Source organism: Pelophylax lessonae (assembly GCF_965119305.1).
Source record: "Pelophylax lessonae genome assembly, chromosome: 1".
In the NCBI taxonomy this organism is placed as follows: Eukaryota; Metazoa; Chordata; class Amphibia; order Anura; family Ranidae; genus Pelophylax; species Pelophylax lessonae.
Window position 1 is genome coordinate 581,365,772 of NC_138768.1, and position 18,871 is coordinate 581,384,642.

Below are 18,871 nucleotides of genomic sequence, written 5' to 3' on the forward strand. Positions count from 1 at the left end.
ATGAACATATCACTCCTCTCCCATAGTACAGCTATAGATAGGGTCCCTGCACAAGGTGGAGTGCTGGTCTAGGGTGGTGCTTTTAAGCAGCATTTACCACCCACACTGATCCAAGGGGGTCGGCTTCACACTACATGTATCACACCATTGATGTGTAGTTTTTACTTGATTATGTGAATTCATTCGTTTTTGTATTGCACCGCTTCAATAAAGTATTTTTTTGCACACATTACCCAGTGAGCCCTGTTTTTGCAACCCTTCTGAGAGGGCCTTTCCCCTCTCACCCTCCTTGGTCTTTCCGATTTATAAAAGCACTGAATTAGACACTATCAAATATTCACAAGAGGTGAATCTTCCTTGTAAATAAGTTTAATCAGCTTTGAGTGCTTGCTCAACATCACATTTGTGGCTTTAAAAATATGCCCTGTATATGTCAATGATCATTTAGTAATGATTGTAGGGTAGTTCTAGACTACTATGGAACTTAGTATATTTTCTAGAATAAATAAAATCAATGTGAAACAAGGGAATTGGGTTTACTGAAGTGTTAGTGTTGTAAGGTGACATGGAGGGTTAGTGTTAAGTGTGCCTTAGGGAAGTGATCCCCCTCTGTACCTAGGGATTCGGGAACCAACCATGCTAAAACCCAGTCGCCAAAAGCTAATGTACTGAATACCCCTAGACACTATTAGGGGCACATTTGAAGTTGGAAGTGTTCATTACTCACAGAGATATTCCAACTCTCTGAGAATGTTGGGCAGGAAGACATCTGCCTGTCATTTATATAAGTGAGTGAAGTCAGACACATAAAAGCATGAATAAACAAAAAGGTTAAAAAATAAATAAAATAAAAAAAAGCGTGGGCAGGTGCCAAGGCCTGCTGAAAAATAAAATCAGCATCTGCATAAATTTGGTCAGCAGAGGGAAGCATGAAGTGCTCTAGAATTTCCTGATAAAGGGCTGCGCTGACTTTGGACTTGATAAAATACAGTGGACCAACATCAGCAGATGACATGGCTCATCACTGACTGTGGAATGTTCACACTGGACCTCATGCAACTTGGATTCTGTGCCTCTCCACTCTTCCTCAAGACTCTGGGCCCTTGATTTCCAAATGAAATGTAACATTTTCTAAAGTCTGTGATGATTTGGGGAGCCATGTCATCTGCTGGTGTTTTTCCACTGTGTTTTATCAAGTCCAATGTCAGCGCAACCCTTAACCTGAAAATTCTAGAGCACTTCATGCTTCCCCCTGCTGACCAGCTTTATGGAGATGCTGATTTCATTTTCCAGCAGGACTTGGCACCTATCCACACTGCCAGAAGTACCAGTAACTGCTTTAATGATCATGGTATTACTGTGCTTGATTGGCAGGCAAGCTCACCTGACCTAAACCCCATAGTGAACCCGGGGGGTATTGTCAAGAGGAAGATGAGAGACACCAGACCCAACAATGCAGACAAGCTGAAGGCCGCTATCAAAGCAACATGGGCTTTCATAACACCTCAGCAGTGCCACAGGCTGATCTCCTCCATGCCACGCCGCATGGATGCAGTAATTCATGCAAAAGGAGCCCGGGCCATTTATTAAGTGCATACTATACTGTACATGGACATACCTTTCAGTAAGCCAACATTTCTGTATTAAAAATCCTTTTTATTTATGTCATTTATGTAATTTTCTAATTTTGTGACATACTGAATTTTGGGTTTTCACTAGCTGTAAGCCATAATCATTAAAATTAAAAGAAAGGAATGCTTGAAATATATCACTCTGTGTATAACACGTCTATAAGAAAATATGTGAGTTTCAGGTTTTGAATTGAATTACTGAAATAAATTAACTGTTTGATGATTTTATGAGATGCACTTGTATATAAAGTATAAATATATAATTGGAGCAGACTCAATGGACCACTTGGCCTTTTTTCTGCCATCACTCTTACATTTTTATATATGGATACTAAAAACTACTAAGTGGCTTAAAAGGGATTACCATGATTTAAACCACTGTCTACCACTGTGTTAGCTGAGTAAATGCACTGAGCTGTAATAGAGACTCATCCCTGTTATTCCGCTAATGTGTCTAGATTAATGACGATAATCACAAATTTTTTACACCAATTTCTAGTAGCAATTGGACATTTCACAAAGTTAGGATTAAAAAAGTGATATCTTTTCTTTACAGGCTAATAAAATGCCAGTGAACAAGAAGCTTGCATTCTGCACTGGATATGCAGTGCTTACCGCTATTTTAACTTATGGCTTAGATTTTTCCTGTAGTAAATTCTGTTTGCAGGTGGTAGTTGTTGTGACAGCTTTTCATACACAAGCCAATAATGTTCCACTTTCTCTTCTGTCATTATTTCCTTTTCCAGTCATCTTTCATGTCTTCCATGTAGCTATAATCACAGGGGCGAAAGGGTCCGGAGGATTTCACAGTAACAGGAAGTTAAACTTCCTCAGTCCCGTAAATGACAAGTTACAACCTGTTTCCTTTTTATCCTAAACGTTAACTGGCATGCAAATTTCAAGCAGGGTGAAAGAGTGAACAAGAGCAATGAGAACATAAACATACAAGAGCAGAACCAGAGGCAAAGTAGGAACTCTAGCTGTCTAATCCTCAAGATGAAATTATTATTGCTTTTGGGTATTTTTCTACATATTGATGAATGCAAAACAAGTGAATTTAGGGATTCTATAGACGTTACTGAGGACCCTTGGAAAGAACCGGAGGACACCAATGTAAGGAGGTTACTTTCTGAGCTTAATCCAGAAATATCCATCCCTAAAACACAAAGCCTTGACATACAATTTCAAGAAGGAACCACAACTCTGCAAACTTCAACTACCACACCTGCTGGTTTACGAAAAGCCAAGAGGAAAGAATACAAACTTTTTGAAACGATTATAAGAATGCCACTTAGAGCACCACCACCCACAGAGGCTACAAGAGAAGAAGCCACTAAGGCTAATGATGAACAGCTAGAGACCACAAAGAAGGCACCACCACAAACGGAGAATGTCCAATCGGGAACTTACCGCTCACCAAGGCAGAATTACAACAACAATAACAGCCAGAAATCCAGTTTTGAAACAGCAAGAGGAAAGTAAGAGCAGGTGTTTTTTCTTTATACCTAGTAAAAGATCTTTTGGTCATACAGTGGTATCTGCATTTAACTCCATAAGACAGGGACATATGACTAAGTAATTCACACTGCAGCATTTCATATTTTGAGAAATTGCTTTGCCTTATTCAAGAGCCAGCTTTATGCAATTGAAACTGCTTAAATTAAATTCCTGTGCAAAGTTTTAGATCCTTCAGATCCTTTACAATATAACAGGATTTGTCTATGTGATGAAAGGCTTTACTGTATATTTATTTAGGACAGGAGATGTGAAAAGGAGAGAATTGCTCACACCGTTCATTTTTATTATGGAAAAGCAAAAATAAAAAGGCTAGTGTATGTTTATGCAGCATAGATTCATTCATAAAGTGATTTCTCTCTGGTTATTGTTGTATGATCTTATATAGCACTGACAATTTATGCAGCACTTTAATTATTGCACATTGTACATTCACATCAATCCCTACCACTAAGGAGTTTGCAATCTAAGATGCCTACCTCACATGCGATATAGACAAGATCCAATCCTATCAAAAAAACAACTCCATAACAGTATTGTCTGGGTTGGGATTTAATCCAAGGACCCAATCTTGCAAGGCAAAATTACTGTCCACTAGGCCAGCCATAGACAGAGCAAATTACTTGTATTCTCCCAGTGCGGTGCGGGGGTGGGGGAGTGGGGCGAGGAAAGCCATCCCCACCATTAGATTTATACCACCTTTGGCTGGCTTAAGCCACTGCACTGTGTAATCTTCACAACTAGAACTAATATAGTAGGAGTGTTTTTTTTATAACCAGAATGTGTATATGTCTATGGCGTGGAAAGCTATCCCCACCATTAGAAGACAGTGAATAATCACAAAATCTGACAGGCTGGTTGTACCCAAGTTGATTGATCAATCAACTTGGATACATTCAGCCTGCCCCCACATAGTTCCTGCTGAACTAACAGACATTTATACCATCTTTGGTTGGCTTGAGCCACTACACTGTGCAATCTTTACAACTAGAACTAATATAGTGGGGGTGTTGTTTAGAACCAGAATGTGTATATGTCTTGCTATCCCTGTTTAAAATAAGAATATGCAGGGGTTCCCCTCTCAGTCATTGTGAGATTCAAACTCAGCTGTAAGTGTCCTCATTAGGGAGACTTCTCCTCACTTCCTGTCCCTAAGACACCAGGACAAGAAATTAGAGGGAGCAAGTTTCTCTAAGATAGAAAGACACACAGTAATAAAAATCCTATAAAAATTGTAGCAATTCTTCATTCTACTAAATAAACGTGCTTTGCTGCTGTTCCTATCAGAAAAATACTTAATCGACGCTTGCCACACTCTGCTCCAGTATGGGAAGTCAGGGTAATTACCCCCAAAATGGACAAAGACAGCAATAACCACCTGACAGAAGTTTTAAGCCTTCCCTACTAAAGTACAAACAAATTTGGAGTTCAGTTTTAACACTGGCCATTTTTTTTTTACAATACCCACATTATAAAATGACCATATTAAGGCATAAATTATTATTTCCCATCATAAAAGCAGACCCATAATCAGATTTAACGTGGGGAAGCATTGCTGTTATGAAACATATCCATCCAGGTGTCCACATGCCACTTTAACTTAGTGGAAGCTAGAGGTGTCCTGGCTATCCTTTACAGGAAGTGTTCAGAATTTGTATGCTAGAAGATTAAAACCACAGATCATTTAAACATACAGCATTTTCTTCCACTGCACAAAAGTTTGGCACTATAACAATAATGGTGTTGTTTTCCCTAATATGTATTATTTTCTAAGCGTATTTTCATACGCTTAAAATACTTGAGAACCACATGCTTAAGAGATCTTTTTTAAAAGTGGTTGTAGCCTGCAGACATGAAATATGAACAAAGCATAAACTTTTATACTTGTCTCAATTAGGAGCACTAAAGCCGGCCATAGATAGACCTGCTCAATTTCTCCATTAACACAGTCAGTGTTAATGGAGAAATGCCATACTGTAAAGCTATTGTGTTCTTCCGGCAGGAGGGAGGGGGAAAGGGGGGAGCTGTCCCGGCTGGAGAACACAGAGTGATTATTGCCAGCGGCCATATGAAAAATCCGGCAGGCTGGTTGTACACAAGTTGATTGGGTCTGGGTCCCTGCTGAACCAGACAAGATTCGAACCATCTATGGCCGGCCTAAGTGTTATTTCTATGTGCTGCTTTGTTCCTCCGCTATCAGCATGAGTCACTTCTAACAAATTTTCCTGACACCAAGAAAAAAAAGGTGACAGGGGATTATTGACAGCCTCAGCTTTGTTCCTGTGTGCTGTATGTTGGAGTGTGTATCCCTTCCCTCCAAGCAGCTCTCACAGCTCTCCTCACTGAGCTCGGCAGAGTGTATTTTCAGCAATCTACTCCCTTTTCCTGACAGCTCAGACAAGATTTAAAAAAAAATCGGCACTTTGAAAGGCAATAGAGATGAGAAGACTGCAGATAAACTTATTTAGGAGGATTTGTTTCATCTTGGTGTATCACCTGAGGCCAGTCACTTCACTGGGTATATATAAGAGTTGTCCTAATCCTCTGGACTTTTTTTCTTAGTCAAAAGTCTGGAACAGGTCTGTAGCAAATAAAGGATGATTAAAGTAAAAACACTTTTTCACCTTCATAGTAGATTTTGACCCTGCCACAAAACCAATGTCTGACACAGATCAGGTGCTCTCATCTTATGCCTTGCTACATAGTTTACATTGTAGAAATCTAATTACCAGAGGAGCGGGGACTGAAAAAATATTTCCTTTTGCCTGCAGTAGACTGATGGCATCATCTCAATGTAGCCAAAGTTATTTGACTATAGCTTGAGACCTTTTAATAATAAAAAGTAGAGCTTTTCTAAAATAAAAAAAAAATACAAAAAAGTATTCATTCAGACTAAAGTTGTTGAAAGATATAGAAATATATAGAAATAGAAAGATATAGATATAGAAAGATATAGAAATTTAGAAAAAGCAGATAGGGTAAAGTTATGATAGATTTTTGCCACCCTGAAAAATTCACTTACTATTAGTTTTAGCCCTCTTGCTCTCCATCCAGGTAAATTGGTATGATATTTCTTAGATGTCAGATCAGAGCATAACATGCTCTGAACTAACATAGAGGTAGATGACATGTATTGATTAGCCAAAGTGTTTTTACATTGTAACCCATAACATTCTGTGACTGGGGCATCTTCTGAAATGCTGAAAGGTAATGACATCGGGAGAAATAATAATAATAATATGCAGTCAATGAATGGGCACATTTTTTAGACATTGATAGTCCTTATGATACAAGTTGCAATTTGTTACCTTTCTGTAGCATTCCATGTGACCCATTCTCATGTTTGTATTCATTTAGGCTAAATTACAGTTCTTGGCATGATAGACTCGCTTAGTGTATATTTTTTTCTTGGCATGATAGACATGTACAGTTTAAAGTATATTTTTCTCGAGATGATAGACATGCTAAATATACAGTAGATTTTTCTTGGCATGATAGATATGCTTAATGTAGATTAAAAAAAAAAAAAAAAAAAAAGATGTGGTTGCTATACCAGATATCACATGCTGTGCTTGAATAGCTAATTGGTACCTGTACGTTGTACTGCATTATTCATACGGATGCTGTTAAATGATTTTAGAGTCAAATAATTTACCATTAAGCTGTGGTGTTGATGAACAAATCTCTATTATACTTAGGATTAGGGACAAGCTTAAAGATTGTTTCAAACAGAAGTTTGGACCAACCTTGGCTGTTCGAGCATTCAGATGAATACCCAAAAATGGATCTGTTTAGTGGGAGCCAAACATCATATGTAATAGCCATATTAGTATTGCAATTATACATGACAGCTTGCTGCTGTCAATGGTTGTTAAGAACTCTGGCAAGTTCAGGCACCATTTACATCACCAGCTCCATTCACAGTAATTCCTGCCCATTTTATGGGAGACCCAATGCAAATAATAATAATAAAAAAAAAAAAAAAAATACACTGTACCCCACTGTGCACACCCCCCAGGAAAACTAATCGCTTCAAGTGACAATAACACTGTGTGTGTGAGAGATGGCCACACACCAGGCATGACCTCCTGCTGCTCTGAAGCCTGTCTCACACAGCTAACTGCCTGCATGATAAAGCAGAAGGTCCAATGCATGCTGTACTAACTCCAGCCAATAGTTCAACTTGGATAGCCAATAGTCCATAGAACCCTCACTTCTAAGAGTGTCCGCAGCAGCTCTGGACCGGATGTAGTCAGCAGTTGTGTGTTTCAGTTGTTGTCTGTGAGTGCTTCCTGTCCACTGTGGTTGAAAGCTCTTCAAACGTATTGCTGGCAGCTGCAAACACCACTGCTCCTCTTTTTAAGAATCAGAGGATTGGAGGCACATGAGAGGGCATCCTGGCACCATCAGGAAATGTGGCAAAGAGGTTCTCCACAAGGTGCTGCATTTTGGGCATCCTCTGGGACTGTGACAGTAGGTTGGCTAATTTATCCTTGTATCGGGGATCCAACAGGATTTCCACCAAATAGTGGTCCTTTTATTTCATGCCCCAATTGCTGGGGTCCCTGAATGGACACTTAGGAAAAAAAACCCTTTTATACAAATTGCCCTTAACCAAGGACCCTGTGTCACTAAAGACAACATGGTCTTCAACAATTTCACCCCACCCACAAATAACACCCAGAGTTTGGAGGGGCTAAAACATTCCCTCTTAAGGCCTGCCCCATCTCATTTTCACTGCCAGCAGCCCAGCTCTCATTCTAGAATTCATCCTTTGCCTCCTGCTACCTCTGCACTGCTTCACAAGGAAAAAGGTAATAGGCACATGATCCTGATGGCACAGAGACAGCAGCAAGTTCTCCTATTCCTTCTGCTGCTGTCACAGTCATGTGTGTCTCCGTGCATATAGTTGGCTGGTGCGTTTACCATGGCTCATGCACTGCAGACCACAATGCTGCTCTCCTTTGCTTTTCAAGTTGCCCTATCCTTGACATAATCCTCCTTCACTACTGTTCGGCCTCCTCATCAGAAGTTTTCTTCTCCCCAGTCAGTGATCCTCTTCATCGCTGGAGCCCACTTGGCAGTAAACTTCATAAACTTAAGCTGCTGGAACATCACTGTCTTTTGCTGCCCCTTGACTGATACCCCCTCTCTCTATGGTCATGGCACTTTCCTACTCATCCTCAATATCTGAAACGAAAAATACCTGACCAAGATCATCCTCCTGCAGCAAGTGACTGGTTGCATGATAAAAATAATTCTGACAATTCCTGATTGTCAGTTTGTGGGGCTACTGTGGAATTATTGGAAGAAGAGGAGCATGCATTTGAAGCAGTTTCAAATAACTGCCTGCTCTTTATCTGGCAGGAGAAAAATGCTTGGTCAGCTACTCAACCACTGTGTGCTGTGGCTGCATAGCACAGCCATTCTCAGATAGATAAGGCAGACATGGTCTTTCTCTAGATCAGTGGTCTCCAAACTGCGGCCCAGGGGCCGGTTGCAGCCCTTTGCTTACACTGGTGGCTTCCCTCCCCAAGCCCCCCCACCCCTGAAAGGCATAGCTTTTCAGAGGACAGTTGACAAGTGGCTGTTAGGTGATAAGTCTCCCCTATACCCCCTGTTTAACCACTGTGCCACAACTGCATACAGTGCATGCGTTGTAACATGTTTGAAGTGAATGTGTCATGTGCACCTGCAATACTGCCTGCCAAATGCAAGAGGTGGTATCATTTTTGCTGAATGTTTGCTGAATGGTTGCTGTGTTAGGTTAAGGGGGATGGTCAGGGGTGGTAAAACTACAGCTCAACCACCTATTTTTATCTCCCCCCCTGGCTGCATGTGCAAACAAGTCCTTAGAGTATTGCAAGCATGACTGTTTTGACTTTTTAGTTCCATAAGTGAGGTCCAAATTTGTGATTTTCCCATCTCTCAATTAAATGTGTGCAAAATGGGCTTTACGAGTTTATTTATTATAGGCATTTATTCTGTACCAACAATTTATGTAGCACTTTACATATTGTACATTCACATCAGCCTCTGCCCTCAGGGAGCTTACAATCTAAGGTCCCTATTTTAAAAGCGTACATACACATTTTAGGAATAATTTGGACAGGAGCTTCCCTACCAGCATGTCTTTGGAGGGTGGGAAGAAACCAATGCAAGCACAGAGAGAACATACAAACACCATGCAGATAGTTTGCTGTCTGGGATACAAACCAGGGACCCCAACTCTTTAAGGTTGAAGTGCTACCCTCAAAACAATTGTACTTTTTCTGCACTAAAATGAATACAACATTAATGGGAATAGGCCAACTCCATTTAGCAAATCACACCAGTTTCAACTAAGCTTACTCATTCTACTTTCCTTAGTTCCAGTCTGTCATGTCACAAACTGTACATGAATTGATAGTCCAAGGGCTCCTCCCTGTTAATGCTTGCAAAGGTATTTAAACTGTTTAATCTTTTGTCAAAATGAAAATAAAAACAGCAACCACAAGAGTTTGAACTCACAATCTAAGCTTTCGCAGAAGATGCCAGATCTATTTTTACATCAGAAAAAACTTCTGACAGTATATAAAGGCCATGCTTGTTCTTTTTTCCTTGTACTTTTTCCTTATGTGTTAAATCACACTTTAGCCAAAGCAGAGCACATCAAAACTGTATCACGCACCATCTAAGGCTACAGCTTTAGCATGACAATCAACAGGATGAAAGTTATGGATTGTCAGTTAGGATAATGAAATGTCAGAAAGCTGGTCTTCCTGATTCCTTGTAGTCAGTCCCAATAATTGTTAAATGCGCTAATTGTGCAAGTGAGTGGTGGCGCTGCCTAGATTAAATCAAAATATAGCTGCTATATTCACTGGAATTTGCATACAATCATAAAGTGCAATACATTAATAATAAAGTGCAATATCATAATGATATATATAAAAACCTTGGCAAAGGTGAAAACAAAAAATTATATAAATATAAATTGAGTAAAAAATGTGACAAATTGGCTTAAAAATGCTAGTACAAATAAAGTGTCAGCTTATGCAGTAAATATTCCCCCAATGAAAATCAAAATAATATACAAACTGTAGATGCACTGTGCTATAAATATAAAGTGCAAATATCATAAATCATAAAAACGTACGTGAAAACCCCCAGCAACCTGGGGAGTCTTATAAAGTGTCCGTGCTTATTCAATCACTAAAAAGTTCATAAATAGTGCTAGGTGACATATAGAATCTTCAAGGTGCCATGCAGTTCATGAAAGTGCTGCAGTATGGTCATGGTAATAAATCACTTAGGCTGTGATAGAATCCCCGTGAGCTCACTCGTGACCCCTTCTGGAGATGCACTCACCAGATTGTAGACCCCTTGTAAGGGAAAACATCTTTTCAGGGAAAACTTTCCCTGCCGCCAGTGGATGTTGGTAAGCCTCTTTAAGGTCCACAGGAAACCCCGCTCTGGTGACTCCACTTCCCTTGCTTTCCTTGGGATTATGTTAGCCCCTCATGGATAAAGAGAATCCTCCATAGTGTAATAATGTCATGTAATGCTTTATTAAGAAGATATACACTTACATTTCAGTAAAAACAATTCCTCCTCACTACAGCAGGAAGTCCGGGTTTGTGGATGCATTTCACTGACAAAAAACGGGATTGACGCTATGACACTAGACTCCGCCCTACGCGTTTCGTCACTCTGACGTAATCTGGAGCTGCGTCTTGTCGCTGCGTCTTCCGGTTTATATATTGTAAAGTAACCAAGCAACCTGTACACGTGACCCTCTCCGCTCCTATTGGAATAATCTTTACATACCCCATACGTCCTGTTTTTATAGCTGGTATTGATAAAAGAATTAGGATACTATAATGGGACATAATATAAACTCTAGGGGTCATTCTAAAAATATCGATTTGTCAAAAATAAATTAAATTTGTATTCCTGTGATTGCTACCCAGGTTGCTTGTTTGCCAAATAAACAATGGAGAATTTGTGTCCAAAGTCTAATAGGAACTTAGGTACCTTTCTAAATAGTACACATACATATATTGTGATACTATAAATATATAAATTAGATTTAAAATATAAAAAGTAAATAAAAATCAAAAATAAATAAAAATAAACTGTCATAAATTATGACCCCTAGTGGAAGTTTTGTGTCTACCAATATTTTGTTTAGGCAGATGATATACTGATAAGAACTCACTGGATCTTCTAAAGATATATATTAAAAATTAAAAAACCCTATGTGGGGATCTGATTATCTATTTTGTTTGAATGTGTTTAAGGGCACAGATATGCGATACTAATGGGCAAAAATGTAAATCAAATGAAATGTCAGAATGGAGACCCCCTGATTGTGAGAATATACATAACAATATCCTGTCCGGAAAATTGATACTGATCTCTAGATACCCAAAGCTAAATATTAAGGGGGCCTAGTTTGACTGATATGCATAAAAGTTATGATAAAAATCTGAGAAAAATAATATATATATATATTCACATTTATCCTATGTCACATGCTTTTAGGGAAAAAGCATATTATACTAATGGGCAAAAAATTTGTTGCAAATAAAACAGTTAAGGTCTATGTCAATGTTTAATCCTCCAGGTTGAAGAGAGTTAAGCAAGAATATCCATTTTGTTTCATTTTTGAAATCTTCCTCTTTTTGTCATCACCTCTCCAGTGTCCTTTAATGGAGTCTATTCCATAGAAGACCATGCCAGATGGATCCCTCCTGTTTACCTACTTAAAATGTCTAGAGAGACTATGTTTCATGAACCCCTTTTTTATATTGTTAATATGCTCTCTGATTCTTATGAAAAGGGGTCTGGTTGTGCATCCTACGTATTGAAATTTACAAGGGCATTCAATAAAGTAGGTGACATGGGAGCTTAGCTCATTTATTCTGTATTCTCTGCCCGTTGTTGTGGCAACAAAGGTTTCCTTTTTTCTGGCTTGTTTCTTACTGGTTCTGCAAGGCAGGCATTTTTGACATCTGAAAAAGCCTTTTAGGCCAGGGAACATATTTACAGATTTGGGTGGGTCCAACACATTATGTACCAGTTTTGTACGCAGTGGTGGGGCTTTTCTTTAGATAAGGGGGGGGGGGTATTTGGCAGCACTTTCCTCAGAATTTTATCAGATTTTAGAATAGGCCAGTGTTTTCTTAGTATGTTCTCTATTTGTTTGTATTGTCTATTATAGCCTGTTAGGAAGGCCCACTTCATTTTACTTTGTTACTTTTTCTTTTTATCTTTCAGAAGTGTTTTCCTGTCCATGTTACGGACTTTGGTCTTTATGGGCTCCATGTCTTTCCTTTTGTATCCCTTTTCTGTAAATCTTTGAATCAGGATATTTGCTTCCTCCTCATAGTCCTTTACATTACTGCAATTTCTTCGGACTCTCATGAGTTGTCCTTTGGGTATATTCCCAATCCATTTAGGATGGTGACAACTTTTTGTGGTCATGTACCCATTTCTATCTGTTGTTTTAAAAAATGTTTTTGTGCCAATTAAGCCATTCTCTTTGTAAATCATTAAATCTAGATAATACTTGTTCTAATCCAGTCCCCAGTAAAATAAATGTCATAATTATTCCGGTTAATCTCCTCAAAAAAATATTTTAAAGAATCTTCAGTTTCCCTCCATATTATCACTATGGGGTTGATTTACTAAAACCGAAGAGTGCAAAATCTGGTGCAGCTGTGGTTGGTAGCCAATCAGATTCTCACTTCAACTTGCTCAATTAAACTTTGTAAAAAAACCTGGAGGCTGATTGGTTTCTATGCACAGTTGCACCAGATTCTGCACTCTTCAGTTTTAGTAAATCAACCCCTATGTCATCTATATATCGTCTGTATCATTTTAGGTATGGTTGTCTAATGCTGTAAATTTTCTCCTCCTCCCACTTGCTCATAAAAAGGTTTGCTACACTGGAAACATATCTTGCTCCTATCGCCACTCCCTTCTTTTGCACATAGTGATTGCATTGATACTAGAAAAAATTACTGTTCATTGCCATCTCCAACCCTTCTATTATGTAATTGATTTGCTCCTGTTTAAGTTTCCCATATTTGTGTAAAGCCCACTCAGCACCCTTCAGAACATCCTTTTGGACTATATTGGTATATAATGAGTTCACATCAATGGTGACCAATATATCTTCCTCCTCAATCTATATATCCTGTAATTATGTAATGAGTTGTCTACTGTCCTTCAAATAGGACTTTCCTTCAGAGACTAACGGTTGGAGGTATTGGTCCAGGTATTCACCTAGTCTAGAAAATAGGGAATCTATCCCACTGATGATTGGCCTCCCGGGAGGTTTCTGCTGATTTTTGTGTGTTTTTGGAACGTAATAAATTACTGGGGTTCTTGGTGCCTCAAGTTTCAGAAATGTTGCTTCCTTTTTATTTAATATGCCCATACTTTTCCCTTTTTCAATGTATTTTTCTAGTTTCCTCTCATATTTCTTTTTGGGGTTGTGTGGTAATTGTTTATATGTATCTTACTCAGTTAGTTGCCCATTTCTTCCTCATAGTCCCACTTGTTTAAAATCACCATACCTCCTCCTTTGTCTGCAGGGCATATTACCACTTCTTTTTTCTTTTCTAATTTCTTTATATTTGCTCAAACGTTTTCTTGTCTTGCCCTTTTAATTTTCATATTTCTGATTTCTTCCTCCACCATTTTTTTAAAAACTTCCAAACTTTCATTCCCTGCATTCTGTGGGTTAAAAACAGATCGGTTCCTGAGGTGGGTATTTTTGTAGATTGTCTCATTATTTGCTAATACTTGTGAATTTTTGGTTAAAAAATAGTTTTTGATATTAATTTTTCTAATTAATTTTTGGAGGTCTATAAAAAATTCAGATTTATCGAGGGCTTTATCAGGTGCAATCCTAGGTCCAAAATTTTAAATTCCTCTACACTGAAGTCTATATCAGGAAAATGCCTTTTCCTAATACTCTCGTCTTATTTTTCTTGATCCCTCCTGCTTTCCCCCTGGTCCATTTTCTGTATTTCTTTCTTGTTATCTTTGGGTGTTCCCTGTCCATTTCTCCATCCGTCTCTTTCCTGTTCCCAATTCTGCTCCCTGTAGTTGTTTCTGTGGAGCTGCCAGGGGTATTTTCTTTGCCATCCTGGATTTCTTAGGGGTCCCCATCCTCGTTGTGGCCTGGGGGGCCCATAGCATGTATCTGGGTGGTGTCCCCCTGTGACCTGCTGGAAAAAAATTCTTCCTATATTGGTATTCTCTGTAGTAGTTGTCTTCTTGATATCCTGTGTGTCTCAGAGGTGAGTACCTATTGTAGGTATAGACAGAATCATGTGCATATCTATTGTTATTGGGGGGGGGCCCGATCTATTGTAGTTATCAGGGGGTCTTTTCCTTACTCCCAGGGTTCTAGGTGTGTAGGTGTTGTGGTGAGGTCTTCGTCCAGGACTATATGTTTTTGGTTCTTGATTGGTTCTATTCTGTTGAATTGGTGTTCTAGGATTGGTATCCTGAATTCTCAGATGTCGATGTTCTCGATTTTCTTCCTCTCCATTGAGGTTTTTAGAGTCAACTAAGAGGAAGGTTTCAAGTGGTTCTTCATTTCCGTATTCAGTGTCTTGCCATTTGTATACTTGATGGTTTTTATAATCCAATACGTCTCTTCTGAATTTTTTTTTTTTTGGTGTTGTATAGTCTTATCATATTTCTGTATCCCTTCTTGTAGTGTTTTCTCTTTTTCCTTTTATTCACTGCTTTTAGCATGTATTGTTAGTTGTTCTTTAATTTGAGTGATAATTGTTTTGGTTTGTCTAAGTTTATATTGTCTCCTTTTAATTATCATTTGTAGCAGTTCTGTTACCTTGAGATTAAAAAATTGGAACCATTCATCCGAGAGTGTCTTGTCGCTTAACCACTTGCCGACCGCCGCCCGACTATGTACGGCGGCGGTCAGCCCCTCCCAGGCAAAGTGATGTACCGGTACGTCACTAGCCTGGGAGCCAATAGGGGGTGAGCGCGCGCAAAAAAGGACATCAATTTCGTTTGGGAACAGCATCGCACGACCGCGCAATTGTCCGTTAAAGTCACGCAGTGCCGAATCGCAAAATACCCCCTGGTCAGGAAGGGGGTAAAATCTTCTGGGGCTTAAGTGGTTAACCCATCATTAGGGGATATATCCCATTTAAGCCTCCTAGGGGTAATCTTCTGTGAAATGTACATTTCTAGGGTGGCTATGTCCCACCATACCCTCAAATGCTTCTCCATGCTGTGTTTCAGTGGTCTGAATAGGCTGTCGAGATCCTGATTATTAACCACACATTCTTGATTAAACACATCCTCCAATTTGATCGCTCTATTGTTCATATATCTAAACATGTTCATTATTACCAGATCTTTATTATATTAGTTTTACTACATATGAGAATGTTATGTTGATAATAAATGTGGCTGCTGCCCTCACTATGAACTGCCACCTAGTGGTGGTGTCCTATAAAGTGAAAAAGTGCTAAAGTGCAAGTGAGTTAACCATTACAGAACACCACCGACAGGTGGTGGTTCATTGTGAGGGCAGCAGCCACAGGCACAAGCATTACCAAAATATCTTAATTATATTGAAAATGCAGCGCCATTACTCACTTGCACTTTAGTACTTTTTCAGTCCCCATAATTCTCCTCAGACAGCACTAAACACCTAAATAACAGTGGTACAAAGTGTTATATACAGTAGAAGGTAAGATAAGGCCACTCATGCTGAGATCAGCTTAGGCCATCCCAGGTGGGGACTGCGCTCATGTGAAGGTCTTACAAGTGCATTAAGGATACGATTAGAGATACACCGTGTCATCGTGTGCAACAATAAAAGTAAAGACACATGTTGCAATAAGGAGGGACGTTGCTGAGCCTGCACCCTCTCCGCTATGCACCTAGTGTGGACCTCATGTATGAATTTCTTAATTACTTCTTTCCATAGGATGTGACCAGGCCATGGATCTCTGAAACATGGGTTTGGTTCCAGTTGCTACTGGAAACTGACTGCTAGGTAGGGAGCCAGAAAAGCAACCCCCTCTCTACCGGAGGACCCATAACCTATATCAGATACCACACTTAACGACTGGTTATATTATAGCTTGTTCTACATGGTTACCCATAGCAACTGCATTACTCTTCCTGCTTGACTTGCCAAGTAGATCTGTTGTAGTAGCTTTGCTTCATACCCCATGTGTGTTTAACTGACCAAAGTTCTCTTGATACGCCACAGCAAACATGCACCACTTTGAATAATTCCAGACCAAGCTTAAAACAGTTGATACAAGATTTACTTTAGGAGTTTCTGGCAGTACAGATCAACATGAACAATGTCGATATCCTGACCCTTACTACGACTGCTTGGCTGCCCAGGCATACCTCTTTAAGGTAGTAGTCCATATTGATGTCCTTTAAGGGCTGGGTGATCTCTGTACGCTGGTGCCTCAGACAGCCTACAAGGTGCAGCACTTCTCCTCCACAGGAATCACAGAACGTCTTTTCTCATTGTGAACTGAGCAACCCAAAACCCAGCATTCCCCCTTTTTAGAATACTGGCGAGTAGACTGGATCCAAAAAGCCCGGGAACAGCAGGGAATACATTAACACTTTCCCCCCAGCCTGGGACAGCCCCTAACTAAAACCATACTTCTGTAGGCAACATGCCTACAACCTGAAACTATGCAAGGAGATTGGTTCAAGCTACAGAGAATTGTATAATTTATAAATGCTGATTTCGTGTTTTTTTTTAATTTCATGATTTTCTGCAGATCGTTAATATCTGCATACAAAAAGGCAATCCATGAAATTAACAAATCTTCTGAATCAGTCATTACTTTCAGGAATACAAATGTGAACTAAGGTTTCTGTTCTGTTTCGGTTCTGTTCTTTGGTAGCTTGTAGGTGCTTTCCGTTGCTCGTCTCCTGTACTTTGTCAAGGGAATATAGCTAACAGCATTGCATATGTCTAGTTAATAAAGTGATCATGTTCTCTTAATAGAGCCCTAAGGGTGTATTTTGTTGGAGATACAACAACTTTAAGGCTTAGCCTATTACAGATTAACTGCAGTTCACAAATAGGACACTAGATGTCGCTAATGCTAAGTGATATGCTATGCATTTTCTATGATGTGTATTTCCTGTACACTGCACTGTACTTGTTGGTTGTCTCTTCCTGTCTGTTGTTCTTCTTACAAATGAGAAGGTGATATCTTTGATATCTGTGATTATGTTCCAATAAAGAAGCCAGTTCCTGTTTACTCCACAATGTCTGATCTGAATGGACTCCGCTGCACCCAGTGATCACCCATTGCAACATATTTAACCTTAAACGTAACACCTGACAAGCAACCTGTAAGCAGGTTAAAATAGCCTGTTAGGTGATTACCCGGATGGGAGGGTAGGAGTTAATGCCTTTCCCCGTTCTTTGGCCTTTTGGAGGACGATTCCCTCGAGAACTGGTGCTCGGAAGTGTGGAGCCTAGAGCCCAGAGCCCCAAGCCCCTGATGGAGCCGGCTAAGGCGGCTTTGGGTAAAGTTATCTCCAACAGCATGTTTCATCGACAAGGGTCTACTAGAGAGCTAAGACAGGTGCCTGTAAGGGAGAGGGACAGTGAATGACACCTGCGCGGAGCAGAAGGATGTCGCTGATCACCATCAGAACCTTGGGTTCGCACAGAAGACACCAGCCCTGGAGGAATGCCTTTGATGGACTTGTGTTACACAATCACTAACTTTGCAGGTATCCCGGGCAGCTCACATTCTGTAATTAGAGTTAGGGAATAGGAAAATATTTTACTTCCCTTTTTACTTATTTTTTTTGTGCCTTTTAACACCTTCCTGTCTGACCTGTAGCAGATTGAGTATTTTTTTCTTCTCTTTTTATTTATTTTTTTAGTGCCTTTTAACACCTTCCTGTTCGACCTATAGCAGATTGACAGCTGGGCAGGGGCTTTTTCCTTCTGAGTGGAAGCCATATAACGTCCTCTCAGAAGGCGTCTTGCAGCAGCGTGATCTGTCACTGGCTGTGTCCATTGGACACAGTCAATGACTGATCAGTGTATCGGCTTGCTGCCAGTACCATGTGACCGATGTGACCAGTCACACCAGATTACATGACAGTTGTAAACAATGGATGGCTTCCTTTCATGCCACCCATTGTTTAAAATTGTGTTGCTATCTGTGATTGGTCAATGTGATCGCATAGTACAGACAGGGCCAACCACAGCCCATACCACTTAATTAGCTCTGGCCAATCACAGCCAATCACAACAAAACAAACTGAATGAATCAGTTTAATTCAGGAAAATGCTTGCTTATAGCAATTAAATTTACTGCTATAAGCAATCATAACGTGTAACAAAACAAAAAAAAAAATGAAAAAAACATCAAAAAAATTGAAAAACAAATTATATATATATTTTTTTCGTACTGTCATAAGCCAGTGTCCCTGATCACTGCCACACCAGGTATTTGATGACACTGTACTGCACTGGTGACAATATGTAAAAAAAAAACACTTTTTTTTTTTAGCAAAAAATAAAAAATCTAGTGGTGATTAAATGTCACTAAAAAAAAGTTCTAGTTGTGTGAACAAAATGAGAATAATTTGGCTTGGGTACAGAGTTATATGATTGTGCAATTGTCATTCAATTGCAACAACGCTGAAAGCTAAAAATTGGCCTGGGCAGGAAGGGGATAAAAGTACCC

General features: G+C 39.5%; 1 protein-coding gene across 1 annotated transcript in view; it reads left to right on the plus strand.

Moving 5' to 3' along the window:
• Positions 1 to 2,587: 2,587 nt before the first annotated feature.
• MMRN1 (multimerin 1) overlaps positions 2,588 to 18,871 on the plus strand; it is a 217,582-nt gene continuing 201,298 nt past the window's right edge. Inside the window, exon 1 of the mRNA XM_082243351.1 lies at positions 2,588 to 3,109. Coding sequence (XP_082099477.1) covers positions 2,628 to 3,109 — 482 coding nt within the window. The 5' untranslated portion in view covers positions 2,588 to 2,627. The remainder of the gene's footprint in view (positions 3,110 to 18,871) is intronic.